Here is a 16,360-nt window from a genome sequence, read left to right on the forward strand (position 1 = left end):
TCGAGACCATCCTGGCTAACACAGTGAAACCCCGTCTCCACTAAAAAATACAAAAAAATTAGCTGGGCGTGGTGGCGGGTGCCTGTAGTCCCAGCTACTCAGGAGGCTGAGGCAGGAGCATGGCGTAAACCTTGGAGACGGAGCTTGCAGTGAGCTGAGATTGTACCACTGCACTCCAGCCTAGGCAACAGAGTAAGAGTCCATCTCAAAAAGAAAAAATTGTAAATGGCACAAACAAATGAAAAGACATCCCATGCTCATGGATTTGAAGGATCAATGTCATTAAAATGACCATACTGCCCAAAGCAATCTACAGATTCAGCACAGTTCCTATCAAATTACAAACATCATTTTTCACAGAATTTAGAAAAACTATTCTATAATTCATATGGAACTAAGAAAGAACCCAAATAGCCAAAGCAATTCTAAGTAAAAAGAATAAAGCTGGAGGTATCATATTACCTGACTTCAAATTATACTACAAGACTATAGTAACCAATTAGCATGGTACTGGTATAAAAACAGATACATAGATCAAAGGAACAGAATAGAGAACCCAGAAATAAAGCCACATAGCTACTCAACAGATCTTTGACAAAGTTGACAAAAATATACACCAGGGAAAGGACACCCTATTGAATATATGGTGCTGAGAAAATTGGATAGTCACATGCAGAAGAATGAAACTAGACCCACATATCTCACTGTATACAAACATTAACTCAAGATGGATTAAGGACTTAAATGTAAGATCCCAAACTACAAAAATCTTAGAAGAAAACCTAGGAAAAAACTCCTATGGAAATTGGCCTAGGCAACGCATTTATGACTAAGTCCTCAAAAGCAAATGCAACAAAAACAAAAAAAAGGCAAACGGGACTTAATTAAACTGAAACTTTTCTTCACAGCAAAAGAAATAATCAACAGAGTAAACAGACAACCTACAGAATGGAAGAAAATGTTGGCAACCTATGCATCTGACAAAGAGCTAATATCCAGAATCTACAAGGAACTCAAACAACTTAGGGGAAAAAATCAGCTCATTAAAAAGTGAGCAAAGGACATGGACAGACATTTTTCAAAAGAAGACATGCTAGCAGCCAAAAACCATGAAAAAATGCTCAACATTACTAATCATCAGAGAAATGCAAATTAAAATCACAATGAGAAACCATCTTACACCAGTCTGATTGACAGAGATTGAGACCATCCTGGCTAACACGGTGAAACCCCATCTCCACTAAAAAATACAAAAAAATTAGCTGGGCGTGGTGGCGTGCACCTGTAGTCCTAGCTACTCGGGAGGCTGAAGCAGGACAATTGCTTGAACCCAGGAGGTGGAGGTTGCAGTGAGCGGCCGAAATCACGCCACTGCACTCCAGCCTGGCCACAGAGCAAGATTCTGTCTCAATAAATAAATAAATAAATCAGTCAAAAAATAACAGATGTTGCTGAGGATGCAGAGAAAAAGGAATGCTTACACACTACTGATGAGAATGTAAATTAGTACAACCTCTATGGAGATTTATCAAAGAGCTAAAAATAAAATAGCCATTTGATTCAGCAATCCAAATAGTGAGTATCACCCCAAAGAAAAAGAAATCATTATATCAAAAAGACATTTGCACTCATATGTTTATCTCAACACTATTCATAATAGCAAAGGCATTGAATCAACTTCAATGTCTGTCAATGGATGAATGAATAAAGAAAATGTGGGGTGTGTTTGTGTGTGTGTGTGTGCGTGTGTGTGTGTACACCGTGGAATACTATTCAGCCATTAAAAAATGAAATCATGGTGCGATGGCTCACTTTGGGAGGCCGAGATGGACAGATCACGAGGTCAGGAGTTCAAGACCAATCTGGCCAACATGATGAAAGCCTGTCTTTACTAAAAATACAAAAATTAGCCAGATGTGGTGGCATATGACTGTAGTCCTAGCTACTTGGGAGGCTGAGGCTGAAGAATCGCTTGAACCCAAGAGGCAGAGGTTGCATTGAGCCAAAACCGCACATTGCATTCCAGCCTGGGCGACAGAGCAAGACTCCATCTCAAAAAAAAAGAAAAATGAAATCATGTCTTTTACAGCAACATAAGCGGAAATAGAGGCCATATTCCTAAGTGAAATGACTCAAAAACAGAAAATGAAAAACTACATATTCTCACTTATAAGTGAAAACTAAACAATGGGTACACATTGGCGCACAGAGTACAATAATAGACATCAGAGACTTCAAAAGGTGGGAAGGTGAGAGCAGGATTAGGGACAAGATGTTATTTAATGGGTACCATGTACACTACTCAGGTGATGAGTACACTGAAAGCCCAGACTTCACCACTGTGTAATAGATCCATGTAGCACAATATATCCATGTAGCCCCTAAATCTATAAAAATGAAAAAAAAAAGTGAAATAGAGCTCTGAGCCATGACAATTCTCAGTGTGAACTCTCAGTGCAAAGACTGGGGCTCACTGTGGCTTTGGCATATAAGGCAAAGTGTCTCTACATTGTTGTCATGGTAACCAAGAGAGGCTGCATCTGCTGACCAAGATGAGCTAAAAATAAGCACAAAGATCTTTTCCCGTTGCTTTGCATGTTCCTTACATACTGGAAGAAACAGACATTTGGCTGGGTGCAAAGGAGGGTAGATGTAGGGTAAGCATTATGTCTGGGGATCACCTCTGGTCACACTCAGCTGAGTCAAATGTTGGATTGGAAGCTGGGTCAATCAAGCATATGCAGGCACTAAAATGATGCTTGAGACTGAGACTTTGTCTTCCATGTCAGATGCTCTCTTTCAAATACTATGCAATGACCCTACTGCCCAAAGCATCCACTTACCTGTGAAGGTACCCATGAAGGTAATGCCCAGGGCAATGTCTTCGTAGCCAGGAGTGGAGGAGCCTTGGACATTCCAGCCCACCCCTTCATAAATGGCGCCATCCTGGCCCACCAGGAAGCTAGAGGACCACAAGGGGAGATGGAGACCAGCATGAAACTCTGGAATCGCTTCTCTCTTTCATGTATTAATTTATTCATGTCTTTACTGCTTCAGACTTTGATTATCTATTGGATTCTAAGCACTGGGTTACAGAACAAGACAGAGTCCTTGCCAATGAAGTGCTGGTAAACTAACCCAGGGGGAATGAGGGAGGCAGAGTAAGGAGAGGGAATCCCAGTTTACAGCATATACTGATTTCTGTGGTGTAAACCTCTCACTATAGCAGATTTCAGGTGATCAACAATTTAACAACAACCAGCTCTCAAAATTCCAGAATCTCTAACAATCAGCTCTCATGAGCTGGCATGAGTCCCCTCGACTCCAGCACACCACTGCAGCCCCCAAGTAGCTCACAGTCAATAAAGAAAAAAGAGAATGACAGCTTTCAATCCCTACGCCTTTTCTCCTTTGACCAAGAAAACAGTTTTCCCCAAGGTGACCCAGGATCTCCTTACCATTAAGTACAACGTAAACTTCCCCAATCTTTCCTGACTTGATCTCTCTGTAAGTTTGACTCTGCCACCCCTCTTGACTTTTCCAAACATTCTCTTCCCTTAGCTTCCATCACACCACATTCTCTTGGCTTTCTTCTCCAGTTGCTCTCCCTCAACACCTCATCTTCCTGCACCCTTTCCTTAAATGTGGGGTTCCTCAGGATACTATCCTAAGCCCTCTTCTCCCCTTACTCGACACAGGACTAACCCATCCACTTCCTTGGCTTCAGTTGCCATCCATGAAAGTCCACATGTTCACAACTGGACCCATCTTCTTCCTCACCTGTTCCCCTTTCTGGGATCCCCATCTTGGTGAAAGGCATGGTCACACACCCACTGGCCCCAGCCAGGAATACAGGCATCAGCCCACCCACTTCATCCACTCATTAACTCAGGCTTGTCAATGATGTCTCCCAACTACACTCCCTGATCTGCCCTGTGCCCTGGTCACTAACCATTAACCTCCACTGACCTCTGAAATTCCTCCACTTCTCTCTGTGACCTCTGCTACCATCACAGGGATGTCACCACTTAGTCCTGCCTGGATTGCTGCACAGTCCTCAGATCTCACTGCCTCCAGTTCCACCCTTTCCCATCCAATCTATTCCTAAAGGGTAGCCAGACTAGTCTTTCTAAAATACAAATCTTACTGTGTCAAAACCCTGTTTTCAGTCCCTCAGCACTGAGTGCACACACCCCAACTTAAGTTACAAGAGCCTTCTGACATGGGCCCTGTCTGCCTCCCCAGCATCAGCTCTCCCACACCCCTCTTTGACATCTGTATTTATCCTGATGAACTTCTCTCAGCTGCCTAAAGGCACCTTTCTCAGGCTGGAATTCAGTCCTTTCCACGGAGCCCTTTCCCTCTTCCTGAATCACTCTTCCTGCTTCCTCCTCCCACTCACCTGTGAGGCCCCAGCTAATCTGATGCTCCCACAGAGATTGCTTCCTTCACTCCAATTTTCCTGGCATCCTAAACCTCCCATCTACCCTTCATGTGTCCCCTATCATAATGTTAAACCTACCCTACTAGAACTTATTTGTTTGAATTATTTTTTTTCCTCACTAAAGCATTGGCTCCATTCAGGCAAGAACCGTATCTGTGAGGCACATCCAATGGCACCCCTAGAGGACAGCCTTGTGCCACGCCGAGTACACATTCAATTACATGTTCTGTGAATTGTAATCTATGAGGCAGGGAGTGTGTCATCCCGACCACAGAGCACCTCAAGAAAAAAAAATGACACTGTCATAATGCTATAATAGAAGAGGATACAATACAAGGTCCAAGTCAAGGGACAGGCAACTACCCTCTGAGACCTGAATGGAAAAAGGGAAAGGACCTCCCTTCAGCCTCCACCACTTTCCAGTTTAGGCTTTCCAAATTTACAGTCAATTTTCAACTATCCACTCTCATTAAAGACAGCTACGCTGCAAGTAATCCTGTATGGTGGGACCTAGCAAAGCACTTGGTAGTTTCTGATACGTCATAGATGTTAGAGGGAAAGTTTTCTCCTGTCTTGAAAAGGGTGTTACTAAAATGGGGACAGAGAACAGGGAGGCCAGAGAGGGGAAAGACAGTCAGCCCAGAATCATGTACCAAGCGATGGTAAATTCATCACTAAGCCATAAATGGCCCTAGAGTTAAGGGCTCCTTCTATGAATGTGCATCAATATGCCAAATGGGCAAGCAGTAGCCTTTCCTGAGATTTAAAATTCAGTGTGATTGTTCCTGATGGGATATTACATGGGGTCTAACCCCGGATGTCTTATCTGCAAGCTCTGAAAGCATCCTTCAAGAAATTTCTACTTGTTTTGTGGATTATTTGTTTTGTGGACTATCTGTTTTGTGTGTTTGTGTGGCAGTTTTTAAAATCAGTACTTTTTAATGGAAACATCTTGATCAGAAATGTATCACAGGATTTTGAGACCCTTTAAGATAATGTTTAATGGGGAAAAAAAAGAAATGTTTACTCTTGCACTTAGGTTGGTGTGTTCCTTATTAAAGAATCACAGACTTTAGCACTACAGAAATCAGAAGATAGTATCTGGTCTCTCCCCTGCCTTCAGACAGGAAGGATATTCTTCCCAAGGAGGTTGGTGGTTTCTAGAAACAGAGAAGCAGCACGAGTCTACCCTGAGGAGGAACCGCTTCAGGTTGTGGCAAAGTGAGCAGCAGAGCCCCAGCCTCTGAGTAGCAGGCGGTGGTTACACAAACAAAGCACAATCTTTCAATTATCTTTTCTACAAGTACCACAGTCTTGCATGCGTACTGCTTCCTCCAGTGACTTTTTGGCAGAGTTTTAGCATCCATCATGCCAGTTTACTACCTTTAGTAGGTACACATCTTGAGAACATGTTTGGGCAAATGACTACCCCCTTGGCTATCTCCTAAGTAAGACCCACGCAGGGCTGTGTGATGAATCCATTTGGTTATCCATACAGTGCCTCTCCTATGGTGACTACCCAGTAAATAAATATTAGTTCCCTTTCCTCTTCCTTTCAAAGGTTCAGTTTCTGCCCCCAAAGGAAGAGAAGCCCACAGTACCCAGACCCACTTACTTATACCCAATGTCGCACGACTTGAGCCTGTCTATGTAGAAAGACTGGATGTCCCGGACCAGCAAGCGGCACTCATCGGAAATGTTGCAGGTCCTCCCGGCAGTGTGGATAATGATGCCATACTTCGCTGGCAGGGTCATCCTGGGACAGTGGGTCTCCCTGGCCCCCCACGCAGACCGTGGGACAATGCTGGGGCAAGCTGAGGTAGGGCGAGAAACCACAGATGGTTCATCTTCCCCATCCATGCCAGCCACTTCTCCACTGTAGGCTGACATAATGCTCAGGACCCTCAACTTCCCAAACCCTTCTGGGTCTCCCACCCTGACCCAAACAGTGGGACTTGAGAGCAGACAGTGTCCCACAGTGGGAAATGGACATTTTATTCTAAGAATATGTCTTTGGGTCATTTGTAATCCATGAAACTCTCTGTCAGTGTAAGCGATCATTTATATTGACAGATGGCACCAGAGATCAAATTTACTCAAGGCTTTAACATAATAGAGATGAATCTTCTTTCAATCTTGATTAAGCTCAAGAAAAGGCTGAAAGTGCTTATTAAATTTACTGGTTTTGATGTTGCTGCTTGTCAAACCCAAAATAGTATCCAGCTTTTATTATCTGAATTATGTTAAGCTCTTTCTTTAAAGTCTGTATAAGTGGTGGTCTAAGTTTTCTGCAGCACTTCAGTCTATTAGTGTTGTTTTGGTTTTTGTATTCAGAAATGTGTGTCAGTGTGTGTGTGTTCATGTGTAAACATATCAATGTACAAATACGTGTATAAATACATCCAGTCCCTTTCCATTGTTCCCTCCCTTGCACTTTTCTCCGTATAACATACCAAATATGTCACTTATCTATTTGCTTATTGTCTTTCTCTGCCCTCTAGACTGAAACTTCATGAGGCCAAGGACTTTTGCTTTTCATTCCTTCGTATATTTTCAGAGTCTAGAAGGTGTTCAGTAAATGCTTGTTGAGTGACGGAAGAAAGGAGTGTGCATATATGACACCAGGGATAATGCTCTGGCTCTTTCATATGAGGAATCTGGGGGATAAAGAGGTGGCCTGGAGGTTTCCTCTCAAGATTTGCCAGCCCCAAGAGTTCAAAGAGTTGGGTGGCCTGTTGCCTACCAGAAGGAATCTAATGAGCCCTACTGAAAAGGTCACTCCCAATGGTGTTTACAAGTTAGTTGGGGTGAACCCAGCAGCAGGCCCAGTAGGGTTGAAGGTCTTACCTTTCTTCAGGCTCGCCTTCTGTCGAGGGGCCAGGCAGTTCTCACCTTTCACAAGAAGTGGCTGAACATAGTTGGATGACAGGTGGCCCTTCTGGACAGCATAGGAGATTAGGTTTTCCATGGCTGACAGGGCAGCAGGGCTGGGACTGTGGCCTGGAAGAGAGAAATCTGTGGGAAACCTCCACCCAGCCTGAGTAGTTTCAGGGGATCTTTTCGGGGAGGAGGAGATGTTCTGCCAGCCCCTGCACAGCTGATGGAGAGGAAGAAAAGGGAACAGGTTATGCCCCCAGTTGGAGAGGCTGAGAATTAAGGATATGCCTGGAAAGATCTCTCAGAGACTCAAAATGAAGTCGTTTTCCATCCCAAATACCTGCCAAACTTCACCCCCTCTCTCCATGAAAGAGCTCAGAAGCAGCACCAAGCTCAGCAGCACCCGCCAGGCCAGGCCGGAGTTTCTCATCAGAAGGGGACCCCTCCAGGTATGTGCCAGACTCTTTGCCTACAATAACTCATTTAATCCTCAGCACAAACCTCTGAGAGATGCTGTTATTAACTGCATGATTTGTGAAGAGGAACTTGAGGCTCTAAGAAGTAACACGCTCAAGATCCCAAGTTAACAACAAATGGAAATGAGTAGTCATGAAAACAAAAGCAAAAACAAGATAAACACAGAGTCCTCTGGAACGCTGGGGAAACCACCCAGGAGCTGGAGATAAAAGATACGGACCATGTTCTGATTCCTCTCCTTCTAGCTGTGCCACTTGGAGTCATCGACCTCTCTGAATCCCAGGCTGCACCTCTGCACAGCAGGGGTTATTAAATCTACCTGGACTATCTCAAAGAGTACTGGGAGAGGAAAATGAGAAACTAGGTATGCAAGATCTCTGTTAACAGCAAAGGGTGCACAAATTCAAAGGAATGGTCCTGGAGTACGTATGTTAGGATGCATGTGGCAAGGGGCCTTGGAGCAATAGCCCAGAAAGAAGTGAAAGAGAGTCAGAGATTAGAGGACTCAGAGTTGTTTTTTTTTTAAGAAATATATAGAAAATCTAGTAGTAAAAGACGAAAGGAAGAGGTGCCTGGCAGGAACTTGAAAAGCATGGCCCCCAGTCACAGAATGGTCAGCGCTCAAGAGGAAGATGTGATAGTCATTGACGTAGAGGAGAGAGCTGAAGCCCAGATAAGCTTGCAGAGAGATGACTGGTTAGCCATCGAGATGGCTAGAGGAAGAGGAGCCTGTTTACAGGGGTTGAGAAGGACGCCAGGCTAGTAGGAAGAGACCCTTCACAACATCATTTCCTGGAAATCGAGGAAGAAGAGAATTCCAAGAGAGAGTGGGTCTTCAGAGAAGTATGAGAAGGATAAGAAGACAGCAGAGTAGCAGACAGCTACTTCCCATGAAGTGGCTCCTGAGACAAAGGATTAGAGAATTCTTTGGAGAAGGTCAGCTGTGATAACTGTTACCTTTCTCAGTGCCGAAGAAGGCAAAGCCCAGGGAGATGTTGTTGTAGCCTTGGGTGTGCACTCCTTGGATGTTCCAGCCAACACCTTCATACACCCTGCCATCATCCCCAACCAGGAAGCTATGGAGCAAGATAATACTGGTTTCATGGCTGGCACTGTAGGACATTCCTCAGAGGGGAAACCACTTACCCAGCCTCAAAATGGAGAAGGGCTGAAGCCAGGTTCACTAAAAGGAATTTGTACGAACTCTTCCCAGACACTGGAAAGAACAAGTCATTTATACTAGTCCTTAGAATTCAGAAGGAACCACTCTCACACTCCCTACCTCCTTCCCTTTCCAGAGGCTGCAGTTTTACCATAAATCATTCTACATACTCAGGAGAAGAGGTCCTAGAGGTTCCACAGTAACTAACACTGACCTGACCACACAATGGAAGGGTCTTCTGTCTTCCACACTTCCTTATACGTGGCTCTCCTACCTCCTCCAACGTGTGTGCTGTCTGTGTGATCCATGCAGAGCTGTTCATTCGATTTCTCCCTGTCAAGTAACTGTCCTACATAGACTTCCCAAGAAGTAGCTCCTGAGACAAGGACGAGGATGCAGGCACTTTATTTGCAAAGGGACCTGACAGAGCAGGAGCACCATCATCTCGGACAAACACCACCACTTTAAGTTCCAGCTCCCTTTCTAGCCTCGTGTATTTCAAGGAAATCACTTCTCTTCTAACAACAAGCAGCCAGAAAGAGCAGACAGTAAAACACAGATAAGACAGCTCAGGCACAGAGGGAGGCGGGGGGAAAGTCTCTTGGGTAACTGCCAAACTTCACCCTCATACAACTGGCCCCAGTAAAACAGTGGGCCTTAATAAGCACGTTCCTTTCCCTTCAGGTGCACTAAGATATGGAAGCTAAAAGCAGACTGGGGGGCAGTGGGAGTATGCCTGCAGCTGAAGAAAGATGTATGGGAACAGACACACAACTCTCCCTCCCAGATAAGCACAACAAAGACACAGAAGCAGTCCAAGCCTCTGATAAACTCTCCCACCCTGAATCCTTAAAAACTCTTAGTCTGTAAGAGAGTGGGCTCTGACCTAACTTGGCCAGAAGCCTCTCTCAGTTTTGTTTTCTCTGAAATAAACCTGCCCTTGACTGTCAAGTCACCTTTCATGTTTCTTTCATCTGTCTTCAATTCTTGCAGGATCCCAGAAGCCAGGGTGAGGAGAGTGAGACAGAAGGAAGAAAGCCAGCAAAGTGTGTGAAATTGGGCTGACTCACAGGGGCCACCCGCAGCTCCACCCCACCCTTTGGCCTTCCCAGGAGCTGTGTACATGTGCTTTAGAACTGCCTCTCAGAAGTGCTAGGGTTGAGGAAGCTACACACCAATCACTGTCCCCCACGAAGGCATTTACTCCCTTTTGTCGTCAGGGGCTGGGGGAAGGTCTGAAGCAGGAAAGCAGAGAGATGTGTTGGACACTTGAGGCAGGAAGCCATCACCACACTCAGGAACTGTCCACAGCTAGTCAAAGTCAGAGGTGAGCCAGAAGCATGTGGTATGGACACCAGTAGAAACTACTAGAGAGATCATTACAGCAACTGATGGACAGTTGCCTCACTGAGACCGGAGCCCATGCGTGTGGTGTGGAGGAACACACCAGGGATGAAGAGAGCCAGTTTAGGCTCCATGAGTCCACAGATGTGTGACCTCAAATTAATCAGCCTCCCTCCCTTGGGCCCCTCTCCCAGGGCAAAGAGATGGTGACACCTGCCTACCAGTCGGGGGAGCTAAAGCCCTCATGTATGCAATCTGTGGTGTGCTGTGTAAGCCAGGGTTGGGGGAGGGTAGAGAATACAGTTATTACTTAACCTTCCTTGCTTCCTTCCGGGAGCTCTCAGAGACAGGCACCTCACAGAAAAATCCAAAGGATTGGGAGTTTCATGAGGGTTTTAAATATTTTATTCATTATAAAACATATATGACCACAACCCAGAAAATGAGGAAAAGGGATGAGAAGGGACAGGAGAAGCATCCCAGGGAAGCAACACTGACCATTTGCCTTGGGACCCAGACCCAGCCTCTTACTTGTAGGCCACGTCACACCCGCTGTTGTTGTGGACATGATGGGCCTGCAGTTCCCGCAGTCTCTGGCTGCAGACTCTCTGGTCGTGACACTCCAGTCCAGGGACATGGTGTATAACAAGGACATTCACTGGCGTGGTCAGCTGAATACTGCAGCCAACAGCTTCTGCCCCCCATGCCTTGCGAGAGACCGGGGTGGAGGCATCTGTGGGGAGGCCTTGGAGACATCATTCAGCGCACCTGCCCCATCACTACCACATTAGTGGGCCAAGCTGAACATGCAGGCATGGGCTGTGTCGGCCCCATGGTAGTGGAAGAGCCTGAGAAGGAAGCCTTCAACAGGCAGGTACACCTGCCCTGCTCACCTCTGCAACCCCATCTCTCCAACACTCACCCCCAACACAGACTCTGCACCCAGCCAGGGAGCCTAGTGCTTTGCTTCCCCATCCCAGAATGTCCCCTACTCAGCTCCTGCCCTGCTGTGTTCCAGGCCCTGCACTTCAGGAAGCATCACTTGCTTATCCCTGGGGAAAGCCCTGAACAGCCTGGCTTAGTGTCACCTCAGCATTCATTGTATGCTCTCTGATCATTTCGTCTGTGGCTCTGAGTGTTCCCTGAGGAGACTGCATCTTCTCCCCTCAGCAGGGGCTGTGTCTCCCCTTCAGTCTGAGGACTCCCTGAGAGCAAGATTTGGGTCTCCCTCCACAGGGGGTCCCTGTCTGAAGAGGCTGTTTCCCCCCTTCCTGGTTTTCTAGCCCTCCAGCACCAGCCTTCCATTCCACGGACCTAGGGCAATTAATGCAGGTGGTTTACTGGTACTGCTCTCTGCACCTCAACCCCATTTGCCGCCTCCCCAGTCGCATGTGGCTCTGCAGACCTCAGAAACATTTCCGATCACATGAAAAACCCCAGCTGGTCCCCAAACCCCCTTACTATCCAGATCCAGTTTACCTTTTTCAGTGAGCTGAGGGATGTTCCCAAATGGGTCCTGAAGCCCCTCTGATACCTGTTTAGCTTGTGTTTTGTTCCAGGAGGAATCACCTGCAAAGGAATATCCCATTTTGCATCAGAGAGCACCAATACCAGCCATGGTGGTGGCGCCAGCTCTGAACAGAAACAGCCATCCCCTCTCCACTGCTCCTCTGCCTCCTCAAATCCCAGAGCCCCCTCTAAGAAATCCCTCTGGGCTGACCAGAGGGCCACCTCTAATAGAGCAAGTGCCATAGTTTCTTCCCACGCCAACTCTGGGCAATCCCCTGGGATAGGCAGGGAGTTGGAAATGTTATCGTTTTCTCATGAGCTGTATCTACACACACAATTGGCAAAAAAAAAAAAAAAAAAAAAAAATGTATTCAGACACTTCAAAACCACAAAGTCCTCTCCTGTGTGCGTTATTTTACCGAAGCAATGGGGAAGCGTGTGTGGAGAACGGGTTAGAATTACCTGCGTGGGTCAGACCAGTTTCCCCAGGATTGATTTTAGGGACATGTGCTGTGCCCATTCTCCTGTCTGAAGGCCCATGGGGGATGGGCAGGGTGTGTTGATTGAGACCCTTACCGGCAAGGAGCTTTCTCTTATTGACAAGCACAAACCCAAGCCATGGGTTGAACTCTGATTAACGTCATAATAATACAAATGCAATCCTTGCTCCTGCTTATCTGCTTTTACTGCCCATGTATTGCTATATCTTCAGGTGCATTATCTCATTTAATCCTCACAGTGAGTTTAGGAAGTCATAACTTTCTCAATTTTCAGGTGGGAAAATAAAGCATTATAGAGCTGAATCGCTCGTTTAAAATCATTCCTAGAGGCAGAGCAAGGACTTGAATCCAGGTCTATAGGCTCCAAGTTCTGTGCTCTACCTACGATCTATTCTTTTGCCTTAAGAGACAGTAGGTTTTTATTTTGGTGGGGGGGTTGTTTTGTTTTGGTTTTTGTTTGTTTGTTTGAGACCGAGTCTCACTCTGTCACCAGACTGGAGTGCAGTGGCGCAACCTCGGCTCACTAAAACCTCTGCCTCCCAGGTTCAGGCGATTCTCTCATGCCTCCCTCCTGAGTAGCTGGGACTACAGGTGTGCACCACCATGCCCAGCTAATTTTTGTATTTGTAGTAGAGATGGGGTTTCACCATGTTGGCCAGGATGGTTTCGATCTCTTGACCTCATTATCCATCCACCTCGGCCTCCCAAAGTGCAGGGATTACAGGCATGAGCCACCATGCCTAGCCAAGAGAGAATAGGTTTGTTTTGTTGTTATTGTTGTTGTTGTTTGTTTGTTTGCTTTTGTTTTTGAGACAAGTTCTCGCTCTGTCACCCAGGCTGGAGTGCAGTGGCACAATCTCTGCTCACTACAACCTCCACCTCCCGGCTTCAAGCAATTCTCCCACCTCAGTCTCCCCACCGAGTAGCTGGGACTAGAGGCACATGCCACCACACCCAGCTAATTTTTGTATTTTTAGTAGAGACGAGGTTTCACCATGTTGGCCAGGATGGTCTCAATCTCTTGACCTCGTGATCCACCCGCCTCGGCCTCCCAAAGTGCTGGGATTACAAGCGTTAGCCACCACCCCTGGCCAAGAGAGAGTAGGTGTTTGTTTGTTTGTTTGTTTGTTTGTTTTTGAGACAAGTTCTTGCTCTGCCACCCAGGCTGGAGTGCAGTGGCGGGATCTCGGCTCAACGCAGCCTTGAACTCCTCAGGCTCAGATGGAGAGTAGGTATTTTTTAAATTCCTACTACGAGACTTTAGGATCACCCTTCTTGGTTGCTCTTTGGCCCAGGGAAAGAAAACTTACCCCAGGCCTGGAGACCCAGAGCAGAGAAGACAAGAAGCCACGGCAGCATCCCCACGTGGTCCCAGGACACCAACCCGGAGAGTGTGGATGGCAGCCTGAGACAGATGTTGACAGTTGTTAACATGACCATGCTCAATCTGCAGAGTGTCCCCCACTCTGACTACAGGGAGTGCCGTCCGCCTCCTCTACCATCCTGTGGCCTCCTGAGGGCCAGCACCTGGCTCAGGCTTCTCAGGGCCCCCAGCACACAGCAGGTGCTCAGCATCCCTGTCCTATTATTACCCCAGCAACTGAATTTCATCACGTGCCCACTGTGTGCAAGGCCTGTGTACACACTTGCACATGCAGTCTTATTTAATTAGTCCTCATCCTAATCCTGTCACGTAAGACTGTTAACCCCCATTTTTATAGACAAAAGAAGTGAGATCCAAGAATGGTACAACCGAGAAATCCAGACTCATATGGATGGGTCTGATGCAGAGAATCCCTTCCCCGCTGGGAATATGTCGGGTGAGGGAGCTATAGGAGTAGCAGGGGTTCCTAGTTCTAGGGCAGAGGAAATCCAACCCTTAACACCCTTTCTGGTGGATTCCAGTCCCTTTGCTGGAAGAGGGCTTCTGAAGAAGAAACACACACTCAACTCACAGATACCTGTGGGTCCTGTGCTGTTCCAGCCCAGTAGGTCAGAGTGCAGTTGGTTTGCCCCTCATTGGCCGGCAGCTCCTTCCCTTCCAGACTTGGCCTCCAGGCCCTGCCCTCCTTCACCAGCTGGTGCCTTCTCCTGCAGCCTTAACTCTCTCTGGCCCTAGAGGGCACTCCCTCCCTGGGAATGGAGCAATCGGGCTCCAGCTTCCCAGAGAGAAGAGGAGAGCCCAGGATCCCTAACTAAAGATGGAAGAGAAGGGGAAGACAGAGGGCCAAGGCTCTGAGCCAGCTCCTTTCACAGCACCTGGAGAAATGCAAGTGGGACCAGACTCAGGCTGAGAGCACCTGGGGACCCGCCCTGTGAATAAGCTCAGGTAGCTCCTCCCTGGGAAAGGGCAAGATTGCCCAACACTCCAGAGAGCTCGTGCTCAGCCCCAGCCTGGGAAAACATGCAGGGCCTGATGGCTGTGTCTGCAATACCTAGAAACTTCCTGCCTGTGAAGATCTGCTCCGGGAGTCTGAAGACTGTGGATTGCAGTCACTCACCAACACTCCCTTTCACCAGGGTCATGAGTAGGGTCAGGATGGACAGAGAGAAACTGGGAGGTACAATCTCAGGAAACAGCTCACGATGCCTAATTCCACCCCAATAGCCTACATGTCTGCCCATCATCCTCCCACCTGCCACTCCCCACTGTCGGCATCAAGCTGCCACCCACCACAGAAAGCCTCCCACAAACCAAGAATCTCCAGCTCCTCGCCATGTTCCAGTTGTCACCTAATCTCATTCCGCATTCTGCAACCTGAACTTCCAGGCCTTGAATATTCACAGAGGAAATTCTGCATGACACTTTCCAAGAACACAGTGGGGTGCAGTCTTCACGGGGACCTGCAGAGCCTCTCATGGGGCAGCCTCCCTAGACACTGAGGAAGTGCCCTGAATCCAGAACAGTTGCTCTCAGTGAGCTGCAGTCTCACTCTCAGCCCCAGCTCCCCAGGAGCGCTCTCTGGATGGGGCCCCTTGCATGCACCAGGTCTACCTGGCATTCACCCCAGTCATGCACCCAGACCCAGGCTGGAGCTGTGTGATGAGCAGGGGCTGCTAAGCTCTGTCCTGGGGCAAGGATCAATGTGAGGCAGAGCCAGAGACAGAGATGAAGGAGACCAAGAACTGGAGCCTGGCACCAGCACTGTAGGGACCCTGGCGATTTCCCCAGCCTGGCAGCATGCTGTTTCTCCATGCCTGTAGCTGGCTGCCCATCCTAACCGAGTAGAACAACTCTCAAAATGAGAAGGTTTCTGGGCTTGCATCCAGGGCACCAAGGACTTGAGGAGACTCGGTTCCCCTTTTTGGAGGGGTTTGGGGAGGGAAAGCCCAAGGAGAGGTTGGGTGGTGGCTGCCTAAGGGGACCACCAGATTCTCTGCCCCATCCAGAGACCAAGAGATTCTTGAGGACTAACAGACTGAAGGCTGTCCGGGATGAGGGCATCAGGAGGGAGGAAGAGAGCAGTGTGGGTCGTCCCTCTCTGATTCCATGAACTCAGAATCCCAAGAGGACCTCCTAAGTCCTGAATTATCCGGCCCCCAGCCCCATCTCACTCCACACTGCCAGAGCAGGCTCCCAGTGCTCTCTGCCCTACCTACCACCATCTCAGGACCCTTCCCAAGTGCCCAGCCTCACTCCCTACCTGCGGCCAGAGGCTCCACTTCATCCCGGCATCTTTGGAAAAGGCTCCGTGACTAGTCGGGACTGGTAGAGTCTCAGAGTCTCTCTTCTCCATTCTAGCACCTGACATGAATTGTAATTATAACTTCCTCAAGAGAGTTCCCAAGTCTATCTCTTTACCTGCCTTTAATAATATCGTTGTTTATATTTACTTTTTTTTTTTTTTTTGTCCTCTGTCTTAAGCTTCCCTCCAGTTGTGAACTTCACAGAGGTGGAAATTATACTTTACTCTGTAGTCTCGGGGCTTAGCGTAGTGTCTGGCATAGTGCTGACACACGTTAGAAACTCAATAAGTATTTGCCAGATAAAGAAGGAAGGAAGGAAGGAAGGAAGGAAGGAAGGAAGGAAGGAAGGAAGGAAGGAAG

The 16,360-nt window shown here is 47.4% G+C and overlaps 1 protein-coding gene across 2 annotated transcripts in view; it reads right to left on the reverse strand.

Moving 5' to 3' along the window:
* The window catches only part of PGLYRP4 (peptidoglycan recognition protein 4), an 18,752-nt gene extending 4,164 nt beyond the window's left edge, over positions 1–14,588 (reverse strand). The window contains exons 1-8 of one of the 2 annotated variants that reach the window (XM_011968164.1): positions 14,269–14,588; positions 13,624–13,718; positions 11,784–11,873; positions 10,836–11,049; positions 8,756–8,874; positions 7,292–7,444; positions 6,060–6,258; positions 2,844–2,962 (exon numbers count right to left, since the gene is read on the reverse strand). In XM_011968164.1, coding sequence (XP_011823554.1) covers positions 2,844–2,962; positions 6,060–6,258; positions 7,292–7,444; positions 8,756–8,874; positions 10,836–11,049; positions 11,784–11,873; positions 13,624–13,672 — 943 coding nt within the window. In that variant the 5' untranslated portion in view covers positions 13,673–13,718; positions 14,269–14,588. Of the gene's footprint in view, positions 1–2,843; positions 2,963–6,059; positions 6,259–7,291; positions 7,445–8,755; positions 8,875–10,835; positions 11,050–11,783; positions 11,874–13,623; positions 13,719–14,268 lie in introns of those variants that run through there. The other variant, XM_011968166.1, reaches the window with a different exon arrangement.
* Between the last annotated feature and the right edge of the window lie 1,772 nt (positions 14,589–16,360).

Source organism: Mandrillus leucophaeus, unplaced genomic scaffold, assembly GCF_000951045.1.
Source record: "Mandrillus leucophaeus isolate KB7577 unplaced genomic scaffold, Mleu.le_1.0 Scaffold830, whole genome shotgun sequence".
NCBI lineage: Eukaryota > Metazoa > Chordata > Mammalia > Primates > Cercopithecidae > Mandrillus > Mandrillus leucophaeus.